The sequence below is a fragment of the Episyrphus balteatus genome, chromosome 2, assembly GCF_945859705.1.
Source record: "Episyrphus balteatus chromosome 2, idEpiBalt1.1, whole genome shotgun sequence".
NCBI classification, from domain to species: domain Eukaryota; kingdom Metazoa; phylum Arthropoda; class Insecta; order Diptera; family Syrphidae; genus Episyrphus; species Episyrphus balteatus.
Window position 1 is genome coordinate 40,880,194 of NC_079135.1, and position 16,483 is coordinate 40,896,676.

Genomic DNA, 16,483 nt, shown 5'->3' on the forward strand with positions numbered 1-16,483 from the left:
CAATACATCCCATCCAACTACGCCCATGGATTTTCGTGAGCGTATATTATAGCTTTCACTTGTCCACTACTAAAAAATAAATGCAATTTCTTCACATTACCGTCCATTCATAATAGTCTGTCATTAAACGTATGTGCGAAAAGTGGTGCGAATTAGATACTCTATTGTGCCGGAGCATAGTGTTTATTTAAATTATTTAGGTTCAACAATATATTACTTGTTCATTGACGTAAATTAACATATTTTAAAAATTAAATAATATAACAATTTGATCAATGATGGTTAATAAAATAAATTTAAACCGTTTACCAACTTCGCGTTCAATTATTTTTTCATTTATTTGTTTCTCGTTCTGTAGCAGTGTCGTGGGTTCAGTAATAAATAGAAATATTTTTGTAGCACTTGACAATTCATCTGAAATAACAATAAATAATACCAATCTACTGTCCAAAGAAATTTCAAATAGTTCGTTGGATAATTTACTTAAAATATACGGTGAAGGAATCGAATCAAAATTTCCTCCTATTTTGGAAATGTTTGTACAAAGGATACAATCATTTTTCTCTGTTTATCAACAACCACTGTTGGCTATAAATTATACAAGTTTAACATCAATTCCAACAACAACTTTGAGAACAACAACAACAACTAAAAAATCTAATAAAAAAGTAATAAAAAACTCCAATTCAACTGTAGCAGATTTGAATGAAGACCCGGATTATAATGAATTGATATCTGTTGGTGAAGAGAATGAATTCATAAGTGTGGGAGATTCAGGTGAAAATGATGTATTTATAGATACATCGGCTATTACAGAGGCGACACAGAGCAAATCTTGATCTAACAACATTATGCATAAAAAATTAATCTTAATTTCTTGATTTAATATTTATTTAATAACTTTCTTGTGACAAAATAAAACAGAAAAATATGGTAAAAGTGTTATTACTGTGTTTAAAATTCAAAACAACCACTTTAATAGTTCAAAAAGTTTATTATAGCCTAAAAAAGCTCTTTTTACAAAAATAGTTGGTGTTTTTGGAAGAAATCGAAAGAGCTGATGTACGAACCCTTTTTAGAGATTTATTTCTCATAGAAGTTATGGTATTTGAAAACATTTTATAAGAAGGACAAACAAAAAAGAAAAGAATGTTTTTTTTTCTCAGCCGAATAAATGCATAGATTCTGAGCTGTAAAAAAGAAAAAAAAATTGTTAAATAAGATCCAAGCAATTATGTAAAATTTTATTTGGAATTTTTTTCATAGTCACTTTCATCGTTGGTAGTACTGAATATAATATTTGGTTATTTTGAGATATTGTGAAACCATCCGAAAGGGTGAATACAAGAGTTTTTCTTTGTTGCACTCGCTTTGTTTATATTCATAATATAGGTAATGCAACATTTTTATTCATATGATAGGTACATAATTTCAAGGTATTTTTTAACGCAAAATCTAATAAAATCAAAACCAAAATGACTCGACAATCTTGTAAAAAGTTATTGAACTCTTTATGAATTGTCTTTGACATAGACGGGAAGAGTCAGAATATTACCATTATTTCTTTGAAAGCAAGTGGATGAAATTTTGTATGAACGTTTTATATACCTACTTTTGAAAAAAAAAAAAATTACGAAAACAAAATTGGTTGTCTGTAAATTCGGTTTACGAAAGATAATATTACGTGTTATAACGTCAACAATATTTTTTAATTGCACAAAAGCTAAAAATTTAGACCAAACAAAAATTTTTTTTTTAAGTAGGTAAACAAGTGGTCAGTACTTTTGATCGGACCTATTTGAAGTCAGTTTGGCCCGAACTCCATCAATATTTTAATTGCAAAAAAACATCAAATTCGCAATAAAATTCGGTTTTTTAATGTTTTTTTTTTGCAATTTACTCAAAATTTTGAGGGTAAAGGTACGGGCAAAACTGATTCTATTGAGATTCCGCGCGTCAAAATACATAAAGATACGTAGGTACGCGTACGCCATAGAACTGACCCCTTTTTTTAAACAGAAAAAAAAAATTAAAGTTAAAAAAAATATTGGGCTGTTTTGGCCCTCCTCCTCCGATGCAAAAGACATACATTTTCAACGGAGGTAGAGTCATCACTTCAGGGTGTTAATCCATTGAAAATACGTATAGCTGTCTTTAGGTGGATATGGTGTCACATGACCTTGCCTTTAGGATGAAATTGCAATTTATACCACATGAGTCACACTTTTTCGTGCATGATAAAATTTGGAAGTGTGAATTGGGATGCATTTTTGACATGGCTAAATAAATTTGTACTTGCTCTAAGCATTGATTTCGTGTAGCTCGGCTAAAATTGTTCGATAATTTGTATGGGAGCTAAAATTAAGCACGATCTGCGTACCAAGCTTTAATGAAGTAACATATATTATGTTATACATGTAAAAACAATTAAATACCTATTCGTTGTTTCATTTCCCAATTTCAAACTATTGGGTTTTCATGCAATTCATCGATAACGTTCTCGCTTTCTCTTTTATCTATCGATAACTTGATCAAATTATGTTGTTAGTTCAGATCAGAGATCCAAATGAGTATGTTCGAAAAAAAAGTGATGACAAATTTTAAAACAACTACGAATCTTTTATTTATTCCATTTTTTTATCTAACATTAAGTTTTATTTGATTTTTCTGTTTTTTCTGAATTTTCTTTAATTTTTTTCTTATATGTTTTTCTTCATTTCCTTATCTTGTCAAATTAAATTTGAATAAAAATAAATGAAACTTTTGTGTACCAACTGCGACTCTCTTTTAATTTAAAAAAAAACCCCTCGAACACTATGAACATTTCCTTTCCAGTTCGAGTAAATTCGAGTACCTAAATTCGATCACATTGATCATGAACATGTTCACGATCATTTTACCCGATTTTACGATTATTTTACGATTTTAACAGAAAAATTATCGTTTGCACTCGTTTGAAATGTAAGATTACTTACGAGTCATCATATTCGTAAACAGGAAAGCTCGAACATATTTGAGTTGTGTTGATTGTTTTTGTTCGAGATCGTTTTTTTCGAGTAAGTACTCGATGTTCGTAAACAATACTCGACTCGTTTGGTTATCTGTGCCTACGTTCTATAACTCAGTCGAGAACTTCTCGCATCGAAAAATTTTGAAACAAAAATTCCAAACGTTTCTCTATTTGGAAAAATAACCTGTGTCTGTATCTCGATGTGAGAAGCAGCCCTGTAAGTTTTTTATTCCATTGGAATATATTGGAAACTGTCAAAAAAAGGGAAAATATTTTTACCTTTGGCCATAAAAGGTCATATGGACATAGTTTTACATTAAATATCCCAAGGCTCGGTAGTCCGAAGGAAGAGCATTCGGTCGGCGAGTGGAGGGTACCGAGTTCAAGTCACGTTTAGGACATGAAAATTTTTCATTTTTTTTCTTTAATATTCTTTTTTTTATTTTGAAAATTTAAGTGACACAAAAATAAATTAACGTGAACACATTTTCAGTAGTAACATCTCACATTTAATGCAAGATTATCAATTTTTTTTTCAAATATCTTACTTTCTCGCATCCTTTTTGCTTGTGAGAAATTTTGGCAGTTCCATCGAGAAATTTTCTCGATTATTTTCTTACAGACACAGTTTTATTCAAATTTTTCCAGTCTGTCAAGCATTTTCATTCAGAAATGTTTCAAGGCGAGAAAAATTTTGTTTATAGAAACAAACGAATGTGAGAAAATGATTTTTGTGTCGATTCACATTATTTTTGTTTCGATTTGCGTGTTTCATGCGAGAAATTTCTCGATGCGAGAGTTACAGAACGTAGGCACTAGTTCAGATTCAGCTCCGTTCAAATACTTTTCTATCCGAACCCTATACTACTAATTATGGTGTAACAACCCCATTAAATTATTGATAAGGTAGTTCAAAAACATCTGTCAAAATAAAAAAAATATATATTTTTCATTTTCCTTAAACTTCTTTTCTATTTTTTCAAGAATAAAAAAATATTCATTAAAACAAACCAAATTTAAATAAAAAATATTAAATAATGTCAGAAACTGAAGTGACTGCTACCGAAAAGGAAACCACAAATGATAAAGACACTTCCAAAGGCAATAAACATACAAAATATACCAAATCAACAATTCAAGAACTGCAAAAATATGTTTTTTAACAATTCCTTTCTTCCATTCTTTGTTTTTAGTTTGTATTTTGTTAAATGCAACTGGCAATGTACCAATAATGAAGAAACGCAAATGGATGGTTGATCCAAACAAAACAGTCAGCTCAATAATGCAATTCTTTCATAAACATCTTAAAATGGATCCACAAGAACAACTTGTAATTACTTCAACATTGTTGGAATGCTTGTTATTTTATTTAAACTTTTATTTTATAGTTCCTTTATGTCAATCAAACATTTGCTCCCTCTCCTGACCAATTCATCAAGAATCTCTACGAGTGTCATGGCACAAATGGAAAACTTGTCCTCTATTACTGCAAGAATCAAGCTTGGGGCTAAACATCATCATCATCAAATGACACAATAAATAAAAAACCAAAAAATATATATATTTTAAGTCATATTTCGAAGAATATAACAATTTCATGTTTATTTCTATAACTGTATTATACTATTTGAATAGACATATATAGCCATGATGTTATAGAGTTTAATTGTCGCCCCGAAGTGATTCCAAATGATCTGCGGCTTCTTTGGAAATCCTGTGATACTTGGCAATGGCTGGGCGGTAGTAGTAGGCTTTGTAATCGTTACGTTCAGACATTTTAGCACGAACTGCCTTTTCCAATGCCCTGAAATGATAAAAGAATAAATTAACTCGGTCTTGGTAATCAATAGGGTTGTAAAAGAATGCGATCTTTTGTGAATGCAGTCTATGAAATTCACATACACAATTCAAAAAAAGATTGCATTCATTGACTTATACTTGAGACTTAGGGCGGAATTTATAGTCGTCACTCAAGTTGAGTAATATCTTAAGCATTCGCCCAAGCGAATTCTTATTCATAGTCATCAATGGAGTCGAATTATTTATCAAGTGAGCGTCTGAGGAGGCTTTTTACTTGAGGAAACGCTTAAGTTTTTTTATCAGTCAGTTGAAATTAAAACGCAAGTGTCATTGCGAGCGTTTGTTTTTTGTATTTAACAATTAAAATTTGTACTAATAAAATTAATTAATCGCGAATATTTGTTTGAGTTTTACGAGTTTGACGACAAATTCGACAAGTATGTTGGCGAACTATTAAAAAAATGTTTGTTCTTGATGACAGTTAATTCAAATCAGTCAAATTTTCGAGTTTGGGAAAAAATTTCCTTCAAGACAAGATTTTTCTTTACTCAAGTCACAGCCCTATTTTTAATTTCCTTGAGCGATTGCTTGAAATATTTCCCAACTTACTGGAGTTGAGAAATATCTTAACTCGAGTAACGACTATGAATTCCGCTCTTACGGCGATATTATTAGCTGCGTTCCTTTGGAAATATTTATTTACTGCTTAGTACTTAAAGCTGCTTTGAACTACTTTTTCAGTATAGCAAAGGTAGTTTTAAGTACTAAGCAGTAGATAAATATTTCCAAAGGAACGCAGCTATACACTAGTTTAAAAAATACATCTGAATGTAAAATTATCAAATGTCAAAAATAAATCCAAATTCAAAATAGTTATCCCGATTTTAACTATGACAATAGTTAAAAATAACTATTTTTGTCCCTGTGTGATAGTCAATCAATTGAAATTGACTGCATTCAAATGATTGCAGTCTTTTGGGTATTCATGCACTCTTTGCAATCTTTCCATTCCTTGGCAGTCTTTTGCCTTCCTTGGCAGTCTTTGCATTCTTTTGCAGTGCTTTTGAATTCTTTTGCATTCTTTTGAATTCTTTAGCAGTCTTTTTGCATTCTTTTTTAATACAAAAGACTGCAAGAGAATTCAAAAGACTGCAAAAGAATTCAAAAGAATGCAAAAAGACTGCAAAAGAATGCAAAGACTGCCAAGGAATGGAAAGATTGCAAAAAGAATGCAAAGACTGCAATCATTTGAATGCAGTTAATTCATTGGTAAAGAAAAAAGATTGCAATACTTTTACGGAATTGCAAAAATTGAAGTCTAAGTCTCAAATGTAAGTCAATGAATACATTCTTTTGATTGAAGTCATTAAAGATTGCAATCTTTTACAACTCTGGTAATCAATAACCTGATTCTTACCTAATTTGAGCTTTTTCATTCTCTTCATAAAGATGATGGCACATCTTCTCGTATTCTTGTTGGGGCGATGGGAAGATGTATCGCGCAATGAAACGTGTAATTGGATTCTGAAAGAGGAAATACAAAATCAAAGCAGTTCCAGTTTCTTACTTTTACAAACCTTTTGAGTTTCATAATATTTTGGAGTATAACCTTCTGGGATTTCAGTTAGAGTAGCTGGACCAACAAAAATATTAGCATACAATATAACGGCTGTCATTGGAATCAAACCGAGCATAACATAAAAATGAAGCATATCCTTGAATTTGTGCCATTGGAATCTAGATGGTGTGATTTCGAATTTATGTCCACTCATTTGTCTCAATTGGTTTTGGATAGCTACAAAGCAAGCAAGATTGTTTTGGTTATGAATGGAGCATGTTGCGTAACGGTGGAATGGAATACTTTACCATATTTAGCTACGGGAGAGTTGAGGATGCCACGATATTGGGAAAAGGCTCCAGCGGAACGAACGAGGCTGCTAAACACGACCATTTTTTTATAATGGATTATTTATTTTAACTCTGGGGTGCAAATAAAAAATCACCAAAAAAAGTTCGGATTATCGCGAGACTAGAATTTTTTTGGTGACAGTTTTGAAGTTTTTTGATGGGAGATCGGTAATGTAGTTTTGTGTCAAAATTGACAGATTTCAGTACTGCCAAGTTTACTTTTTTATGATTATGTTGGATGATTTACACGGTAAGACTTATTATATGGTCTGAACAACTTAAGACATTGGCTCAAAAAAAAAAAATGAAAAAGTGGGTATTCACTATCCGATGCAACAACTGGTCTAATATCATTGTAAAAGTAATAGTAACCCAGTTGCATTTTATAAAATTTGTATTTTTAAAATAAAACTTGACCCCAAGTTACAATTTGGCAAGGTCCATAATTGTTCGATTCGGAAAACTATTGTTTGTATAGATTTAGTTCAAGGCTTGATTACACAATTCAACCATATTGGAAAGGGGAGGGAGGTCTTATCAAGATTTTCTAAAATGTAAAATAAAAGCCTTGTAAATTTAATTAATATAAAATTGTTTTAACCGTTCTACGGAAGCCTTATATTTTCAAGTGACAAAAGGTCTCTATAAGACCTGTTCCAAGTAGTTCTTGTAAATATGTAATTTTTGTGTCTAGTACGCAGATCGAGATAAATTTTAGCTCTCATACAAAGTTCTAATATTTCTCCTTTTTTTCAAAAATAATTTACAAAACTACTCAGTTCGAGGGCACTCAAACTGGTATAAAAAAAAAACTTGAAAAAAGTAGAAATATTTCTGTAGTAGAAGTGCAGTACCCAAACAGACCTATAAAAATAAATATTCTAGCAGCACTGCATTCAATCATTCATCACACCAGACTTGATCCATCATACTCATGTCACACAGAAAAGTAGTTCCGTGTAAATCCAACCTTTCGTTAAGTCGTTACCGTGGTTTTTTTCTTGTGTTTTTGTTCGTTGTATATTGAAGTTGAAGGCGTTCATTCTATCAACAAAATATAAAAAAAGAAAAAAGAAAAACAACAGTAAAAATATGTACGTGGTCCGCAGATAAAAAGTTTTACTTTCGTATATGCATTTTTAATTGCCAAAAACGCAGTTATTTTATATTTAAAATATACATCATTCTTATCATTCAACATAAAACAACATTATTTTGTATAAATTACGAAAACTTTGGTGAAAAACAAGGTGTGTAGCTCTCCTAGAAAAATGTTCAGTCTTAAAAAAAAAAAAACAACAAAATTGCTAGTTTCGTGATAAGAAAAAAAAACATGTTTTATGTTTTATCAAAAAATTTATAACTTATATTTTAAATAAGTATACTAAAATTGTTATTAAATCATTAAACAAATAAAACTACAAAAATTTAACTTTTCACAAAATCCCTTCAAGTCTTTATTATGCCCTAATGCGTCTTTTCCATTTAACCTTTGTGTTTTGTCTTGTTTTGTCTGCTTCAAATAAAATAAAAATGACGTCAATCGCAAATGCATTTATCTACAAAAGTTTGTTGTTTTTGTTTTGTCTGTTCAACAAATCAAATAAATTAATATAAATGCGAGAGCAAAAGTGTTAATAATTTTCTCCTCTATTATTTACTTTTATTTTTTCAGTTAAAACGTAACATTAATTCAGTAAGAAAAAAAAAATTTCTAAGCGCGCATGAAAGCCAAATAGCTAAAATGAATTCAAGCAGAACGGCTGCCTTGGGGTCAGCATCAAAATTGCCAGGTAAGTTTAATGAGATGTAATTTAATTTCCTTTGTTTCAATAAAAATATAATAGGCCAGAGCTAGCCAAAACAAAACACACTCCTTTCTTTGAAGTTGAAACTTAAACGAAATCGAATGTGAATTAATGGGGGCAATGTGTATTGTCAGTCAAAGGTGTTAGGAATTTTTAGTTATGTAAAAACTAAAGTAAAATATAATAAGTTGAAAAATGAAAAAAAGTTTGCGTAAATAGGAGCTACTGAATTTATTGTATAGATATAAATATGTATGCTTTTGTTAAAGATTGTTATTCTTTGATAGATAAGTTTCATGTTTTTTTTTGTTAATGAAAACGACCTCGAATAAACCAACGAAAAAAAAACCTTCACGATATTTCATGTTATGCTCCAACAAACAACTGCGACACATCTAAAATAGAAATAGCTTTGGTTCTTACTGGCTGAACAGAATGGAAATTCGCTTGTGGCAAAGAAAAACGCCGTGGTAAAAGATGTCAAATAAAATCGCTCAAAATGTATATGTGGCGCACTAAAATGTCAATTGCCTTGAAAAAAAAATAATATTAACTGAGCAACCACATTAGAAACGTCAAAAGTCATTGCGCTTGTAGCTTGAAGTAAAAGTCGACTCGACTTGTACCACAGCGAATTTCCTTGCCACAGCCACAGCTACGTATTCTGGCACCAATATACTAATTTCATACTTTTTAACTTTGACAGCGACACAAGACACAAGCCACAGACACACATTCTGGTCTACCAGTTAAACAGAATAATTTTTTTTATATAGAAAATGATTTTTTTAATGAATTGGTAAAGAAATTAAAATAAATGCGGTTATTAACCGCAGATTGTGGTTTGTAGGATAGAGATGTAAATACAAAATGAAAAAAGTATCCATAGGTTCATAATTTGAAAAAAAAAAAAAAATAAAAATAATTTGATAAGAAAACCCCACAATCTCCATTCAGGTGGAGATTTGAATGGATATGTCGGAAGTCTATTAAGGAGTAGCTTCTTGACATCAAGGGAGCATTTTTGATAACAGCTTACTATTCGCTGTACACAAAGCTCTTCTAAGGAAAAGAGTACCTATCACTGTAGTGAGATGGATCAATGAAATGCTGAGCAGAAGAACAGCTGAGGTAAGGGCAGGTCTTAATGTACAAAATATCATCACAACAAGAGGCGGACCTCAGAAGAAAACTTTCTTGACTTTCCAAGAGATGCCGTGATCCCAAACTATGTATAACTTTGTGAAAAACTACAATATACATGATTGGGTATGTGAATCTATCAACTACTCATTTAAAGAAAATACCATCAAATGGTACACAGACGGGTCGAGAACAGGTACAGGGGCAGGCGTCTTTGGGCCTAGTACCAAACTCTCCGTACCTATGGGTCAATCCCCAAGTATCTTTCAAGCTGAGATAAATCGTCGGCCTCATAAGGAAACCTCGTAACTCCCAAAATCAAAATTTTACAGGAGAGACAAAAGAATAGAGAAACAACAGAGTAGTTGGAGAGTAAAGTGCTTTACAAAATTTTAATTTAAGTCTATTTAGAGTTTTCGGAATGACTTCAAATTTTCTGGGTAGCTCCGCTGACATATTTTCTAAAAAATGGCACTCAAAAGTCATTTTCGAAAAAAGGTGGAGTTACGAGGTTTCCTTATGAGACCGACGAAATGCCATTGTAAAATGTGCAGAAATAAACCTCGAATTAAATCACCGAAACAAAAATATTGCCATTATGTCTGATAATCAAGCGGCCCTAAAAGCACTTAAATCCAACGAAATCAACTCCAAGCTAGTATTGGAGTGTATAGGCAAACTTACATGAACTTGGCAAAATGTACAAAGTCACTATCCAAAAAATTCAAACTAGAAGTGAAAGAGGACTATAAGTAGTTGCGAAAACCACAGGTCTTCCCGTCCACATCCTGGCACGATTGGCGTGGTAAAGTGTGTTACCTTAGAGCTAAAAGCCAATATTGATGTCCGGGAAGTTAAGAGTTACAATTTGAAACAACAAAAAGACGATCGGGTTGGTCCCAGTGAAATAGTTATAAAACCTTCAAAGACGAAAAACTCATCTCTATGACCTTGATTGAAAAATTAAATTTTATTTTAAAAAGCTATTTCATATGTTTCCACAAGATCTGATATGGATTTCCTTCTCTAAGACAGCGAGCCTTTTTTTTAAGTTTTCGTGCGTTTGATTAAAGTAAAGCCCTTAACGACAATAGTCTTCCCAATACTGTACAGAAAATAAAACATATGAGTACAAATGACGGTGGTTGAGATGAAGATTCTTTTCTATAAAATCCTTTCTGCCATAAGTATCTTGTGAACGTCTGAAGCCTTTCGTCAACAATCTTAAAGGTGCTTATCAGTGTGGCTTTAGACAAGGCACGTCCACCCTAGACCAAATATTCACATAACAAGAGATCTTGAAAAAAAAAACCGAAACAACAAATCGATACAAATCATCTATTCATCGATTTCAAGGCCGCGTATGGCAGTATCTAAGGGGACGACCTGTATAGAGACATGTCTAGTATTGTCATCCCTGCAAGATGACGATGTAGAATGCACGCTGTTTCGTCCGGGTCGGCAAAGATCTCACCGATACCTTTGACAAAGCGAAAGGGATCTCAATTAACTTGGCGTGCGAAATTGGAAGCAGCTGGATAAAGATAGAGCTGGCTGGAGAAGTTTGTTTGTTGAAGCCCAAATCCACAAAGGATTGCAGTGCCTCCCTAAGCCTAGTACATACTTCTCCGATTTTTTTCTTCACGAATTTTGGCAGGATCATTCAAGGTAGAGTAAAATAAATGTGTGGATTAATTTCACGACTTACTTCACAAGTACGTAATAGGCTTCACTTTCTGAGTAAAAAATTGTCATTATGTGCTGACGAAGTGGTCTGTTCAGATTGCAGTTTTTACGTTAAAAATTGTACCTATTCAAAAGTACAAAAGTATCATTGAGACACAAAAAGATTACAGAATTTTGTTTTGTCATGTGGGATTAATTTTCGCAACTTTGCTCTCAAGATAAAAAAAATCACATTTCGTCGGTGAAACCAGAAAAGTGTGTAACTCCATTTTAGCAAATTTTATAGGAGAGCAAAAAACAAAATCGTTTTGAAGGCATTTGTATGAGTTCTCATTTTCTTATTTGCTAATACAATAAAAACTATGAACTTTAAGGGGATTCTGAGTTTAAGGAACGGTAGATATTAGGTTGGTCTAACAGATGGCATTCAAATCTAATTTTCAGAAAATTTGGAGTTACACACTTTTCTGGTTTCACCGACGATTTGTGTCATACTTCACATTTAGTTTTGTTATCTTTATAAAATCAACAAGATTTAATCAGAAGCTGACACATGATGTTGGTATCAGATTATCAAATAAACAATGATAAATTCTTTAGTTCATTAAAATTAAGTGTACATTTGAATAATAGAGAACTAGAATTATATCTTCATAACAATAAAAAAAAATTTCATAGATGACAATGCTTTGAATCTTGATAATAATTTGCACTAGATCAACGCATTAATGAATACTTCTGTTGTTTTACGAAAAAATTTATTTAGACTATATCATAATTTCTTCACCGATTTATAACCACTCGTATAACTGGTTCCAAGAAGTTAGTCAAATTTATCGGACAACAACCTTTATGGGAGTAATTCATAGCTATTGACGAATATCAACAAACAAACAAATATTGGCGCGTCGCTTGGCACCAATTTTGTTTAAAGTTGCCAAGGAGTTCACCTCAGAATACATAACAACTTATAGTACGACACCTTATTTCAAAATTCATAGGAAATTTAAGTAAATCTCAGCTACTTTTGGTTACCCAAAAAGATGGAATCAAAACTTCTTACTCAAAAAACGAAGTGTATCATATACAAAATTCTTATTCTGCCAACGCTATGTTACAGCGCCCACTGTCGTTTGATAAGTGTAAACAATTTTAAAATAATTTTCAGTCCCACGCATGAGGAGGAGGAATGGATAACAAAATCAAACCGCGAACTCTATGAGCTGTATATTAAAGCCAATGAAGTTTGTATGACAGGTATCCTGATTTATTGAAAGTCGCCATACATAAAGTAAAGGTGTTTTGTTGATAGGAAGCTCAATAACCTCCATTCCCAATCACTTGTTTAAAATATAATTTTAATAGTAAGACGAAAAAGCAAAATAAGCATTTAGATTTAAGAGCCAGACATACGCTGCTTTTGTCTGCTTCTTTGTCATGATCTACAATGAGACCACAACTCCTACTCCACTTCTACTCTTTTCCTTCAACATAAGAATTCATGTTGATAAGAAGCTCAATACTCTTAACCCTCCATTCCCCACTACTTGTTTGAAATAGAAATTTAATAGTAAGACGAAAAATCAAAGTAAGAATTTAGATTTAAGAGCCAGACATACGCTGCTTTTGTCTGCTTCTCTGTCATGATCTACAATGGGACCACAACTCCCACTCCACTTCTACTCTTTTTCTTCAACATAAGAATTCATGCGGCACAAAAAGAGCGGCATCCCTCTCGGTTTGGAATAGTTCGTCGTCTATTGCCTAATAAATTGGGGCACTTGCTTTCCCCAAAAGCTCAATTGATGATTTTAGTTTAAGCTTAGCTGTAGGGCAAAATTTATAATAACTAAGATAAAATTATAAAATTATGTATACAAAATATTTTCCAGGACCACCGATAAACCCACTCGTTGAAAACTCCGATGAACCACTTCCAAGTCTATCAGACTTGCATGATTTTGAACCTAAGTTAGAGTTCGATGATACTGAACTTTTAACACAATCTCCTATACCTAGTAAGTTCAATATTCCATACGACGCCGAAGACACATATGATACATTTTCTAAAAATGTTTGGTTATTTTCAGAAGATGTCATGGTGGATGACTTTGTTTTAACTGGTAAATACACAAAAACCCAAATAAATTTGTATGTTGTTAAATTAATGATGTTTTTTTTATAGCTGGAGAAGAACCAGAAGAAGTTGAAATAGAGAATCCTCTGGAGGACAATGATTTTGAAGATCAACTGAAAGAGGTTTGTACTAAAACAAATTCCAATTTGCATCTTGATTTATGTTTTTTTTTTGTTTTTCCAGCAATCAGAAAGTTTTACCACAAACAGAACAAAATGTGATTTCCTTGGTACAGACAAACAAGGTCAACATATATTTGGCATTTATGCATCACGTTTTCCCGAAAAGAATCAAATGGAGAAATTTATTCGGTATTCATTATCTTGATTCATTTTGTTTCTCTAATAAACTAATGTGAGATTTTATTGTTTTCAAAGGGAACTTATAAAGGAAATTGAACCATATGTCGAAAATGATTACATCCTAGTATACTTCCATCAAGGACTAAAGGATGAGAATAAACCTTCAGCGCAATTTCTATGGAATTCCTATAAAGAACTCGATAGAAATTTTAGGAAAAATCTCAAAAATCTTTACGTCGTTCATCCGACTTGGTTTATTCGAGTTATATGGAATTTCTTCCGCCCATTTATAAGTGATAAATTTCGCAGAAAGCTTGTATATATTTCTACGCTGGACGAGTTACGACAAGCATTAGGTCTAACCAAGCTTAAATTACCCGATAACATTTGTGAGTTTGATGATAAACTTTATTCAAATCGTCGTGCTGCACCTACAAGTGTGACAGATGGTTCTATGAACAAAACAGCACAATTTGGTGTTCCATTAAAGTTTATCACACAAAATAGCCCGTGCTTAAATTCTATCCCACCGATTGTTCGCAAATGTGTTGATTCACTTTCGATGACAGGTGTTATTGATACTGAAGGAATTTTTAGAAGATCTGGCAATTATACCGAGATCAATGACCTCAAGGTGAGAGTTAATCGTGGTGAGGAGGTCGATTTGAAAGATGTTAATGTACACGTAATAGCTGGGTTACTTAAATCATTTCTGAGAGATCTCAGTGAGCCATTGTTAACGTATGAACTCTATGAAGACATCACTAGTTTCTTAGGTATGTTTTTATTCTTATTTAAAGATAAGAAAAGTTTTGACTTTTTATTTATTTAATAGATTGGCCAAAAGAGGAACGATCAAGAAACGTAACGCAACTTATCAGAGAAAAGCTGCCCGAGGAGAATTATGAACTCTTTAAATATTTAGTAGAGTTTTTGGTTAAGGTAAGTAATTTCTATTACCGACTGGTTTCCACATCAATTATTTTATTCTATGAAAAATCGGTTATTAATTCTCGTTATCTATTTATAAACCCTTAGGTAATGGACTGCGAGGATCTTAACAAGATGACTTCTTCCAATCTGGCAATCGTTTTTGGGCCCAATCTAATCTGGTCAAGACATGCACAAATGTCATTAGAAGAAATAAATCCAATCAATGCATTCGTAGACTTTGTGTTACAAAATCACAAAGATATCTATTTGGTCGACATTAATAAAAAAGCGTCACCAATAGATTAACCTAGGCTTTTATAATTACTTTACAATTATTATGCGTTCTTTTCCTCGTATTTTTATTATTCTATCCTTAATTCTCATAATTTATATTAATCTTTTTTTGTTGTCTCTTTATTTTTTTAATTAACTACCAAAGAGAAATATTTTTTAAAGTTTGCACACTTCAATTTTGGGAATTACAATTTTTCAAAAAAATTAACTTTCCTTTTTTTTTGTTTTTTGTTTGGGTTATAGAAAATAGAATATTCAAAAAATCAATCTGCACACAAATTTTTCTCTCAAATATACCACTGAAATCTCATAAATTATACTAGGTAGAGATTCATGAACAAAAAAACATGTAAAATGAAAAAAAAAAAACTAATAACAAAGAAAATATTCCTTTTCATAAATATCACACTCCGCACATGTTCATAAAAAAAATACTTCTGCTCAACATGTGAGGTGAAACTTCTTCCTCTTTTTATTTACAAACTGAACTGTTAACAAATTACCGATTTTTTTTAGAAACTTAATAAATATATATATTTTAATAAACTTTAACACATGCTGGAAGAGCACAATGTTTTACTAAAATTTTTAAACAAAAAAACAACGTGGTTACAATCCAAAAGTAATGTTTTTTTTTCCATAGTATGTTTGTTTTTTACATAAATATACGATTGTATTGAAAAAAATATTTCCTAAAAAACATTATTAAACTTAAAGTAAGAAATAACATGTAAAATAATATTCAAAATAAAATATTTGTTATTAAAAGAATTAATGAGTTTTATTATGAAAAAAAAAAAACTGCAATTTTCATCTGAAATTTGTTGTAAACCATCATCTTGGATACAAATCAATCCCTATGCATGTAATAGGGGTCCCGGACACGTATTGTCAAGAACAAAACATTGAGAGTTGATAGGCACTTACTTAAATATTCATTGAAAATAACAGACATTTTTGTAAATTGAATCGTTTATTTTCAAAATATGATAAGTCAATTTAGAATTTTTTTTTGTATAACCCACAAAAAGGATGATTTTATTTGTTGTTGTGAATTAAAATCTTGATAAATAGATACTTTGATATATAACGAAAATATTGGACTTATTCTTTATTTCTTAATGAGCTTTAGGGTAACAAAATATGGATACTTTTCCCTTGAGCTTACAAGCTTTTAGCTAAAGGAGAATGCCAACAAAAAAACCAGCACCGATTAAAATGAGACCCAGTATATGGCTCGAAAGGGCATCAATGTAGATATCATATATGAAAATTTTTTCTCATAAAACCATCCCCGGAAATTGTTATGATTCTTAATTTCAAATTACAGTAGAATTCGGTTACAACGACCACTCACGGGTGGCTATTACGAACGAAAAAAAATTGTAACGAATTCAGTTGTATATATGTATGTAGTTTGCCCTATCCTGGGTTTCACGTGGAAATTTTTCTGTCCGAAATA

At 31.7% G+C, this 16,483-nt stretch overlaps 3 protein-coding genes across 4 annotated transcripts; 2 read left to right on the top strand and 1 right to left on the bottom strand.

Annotated features, from left to right (window-relative positions):
• Window positions 1-3,937: 3,937 nt before the first annotated feature.
• Window positions 3,938-4,662, top strand: LOC129912717 (autophagy protein 12-like). The gene is made up of 3 exons (XM_055991090.1): window positions 3,938-4,111; window positions 4,204-4,340; window positions 4,399-4,662. The coding sequence occupies exons 1-3, from the start codon at window positions 4,048-4,050 to the stop codon at window positions 4,519-4,521; spliced, it is 324 nt and encodes a 107-aa protein (XP_055847065.1). The 5' UTR covers window positions 3,938-4,047; the 3' UTR covers window positions 4,522-4,662.
• LOC129912714 (NADH dehydrogenase [ubiquinone] 1 beta subcomplex subunit 5, mitochondrial) lies at window positions 4,570-6,877 on the bottom strand. Its single transcript, XM_055991086.1, has 4 exons — window positions 6,677-6,877; window positions 6,388-6,605; window positions 6,228-6,334; window positions 4,570-4,814 (listed from the first exon to the last, which is right to left on the bottom strand). Exons 1-4 carry the CDS (start codon window positions 6,759-6,761, stop codon window positions 4,673-4,675), a joined length of 552 nt encoding a protein of 183 aa, XP_055847061.1. The 5' UTR covers window positions 6,762-6,877; the 3' UTR covers window positions 4,570-4,672.
• Window positions 6,878-7,782: 905 nt separating this feature from the next.
• LOC129912704 (rho GTPase-activating protein 68F) lies at window positions 7,783-15,792 on the top strand. 2 transcript variants are annotated; one of them, XM_055991074.1, is made up of 9 exons: window positions 7,783-7,968; window positions 8,394-8,511; window positions 13,248-13,373; window positions 13,449-13,478; window positions 13,541-13,614; window positions 13,676-13,803; window positions 13,870-14,570; window positions 14,630-14,736; window positions 14,833-15,792. In XM_055991074.1, exons 2-9 carry the CDS (start codon window positions 8,463-8,465, stop codon window positions 15,031-15,033), a joined length of 1,416 nt encoding a protein of 471 aa, XP_055847049.1. In that variant the 5' UTR covers window positions 7,783-7,968; window positions 8,394-8,462; the 3' UTR covers window positions 15,034-15,792. The 2 variants fall into 2 exon arrangements, with proteins under 2 accessions (XP_055847049.1, XP_055847047.1); XM_055991072.1 differs by having other exon boundaries at window positions 7,785-7,968; window positions 13,446-13,478.
• The last annotated feature ends 691 nt before the right edge of the window (window positions 15,793-16,483 follow it).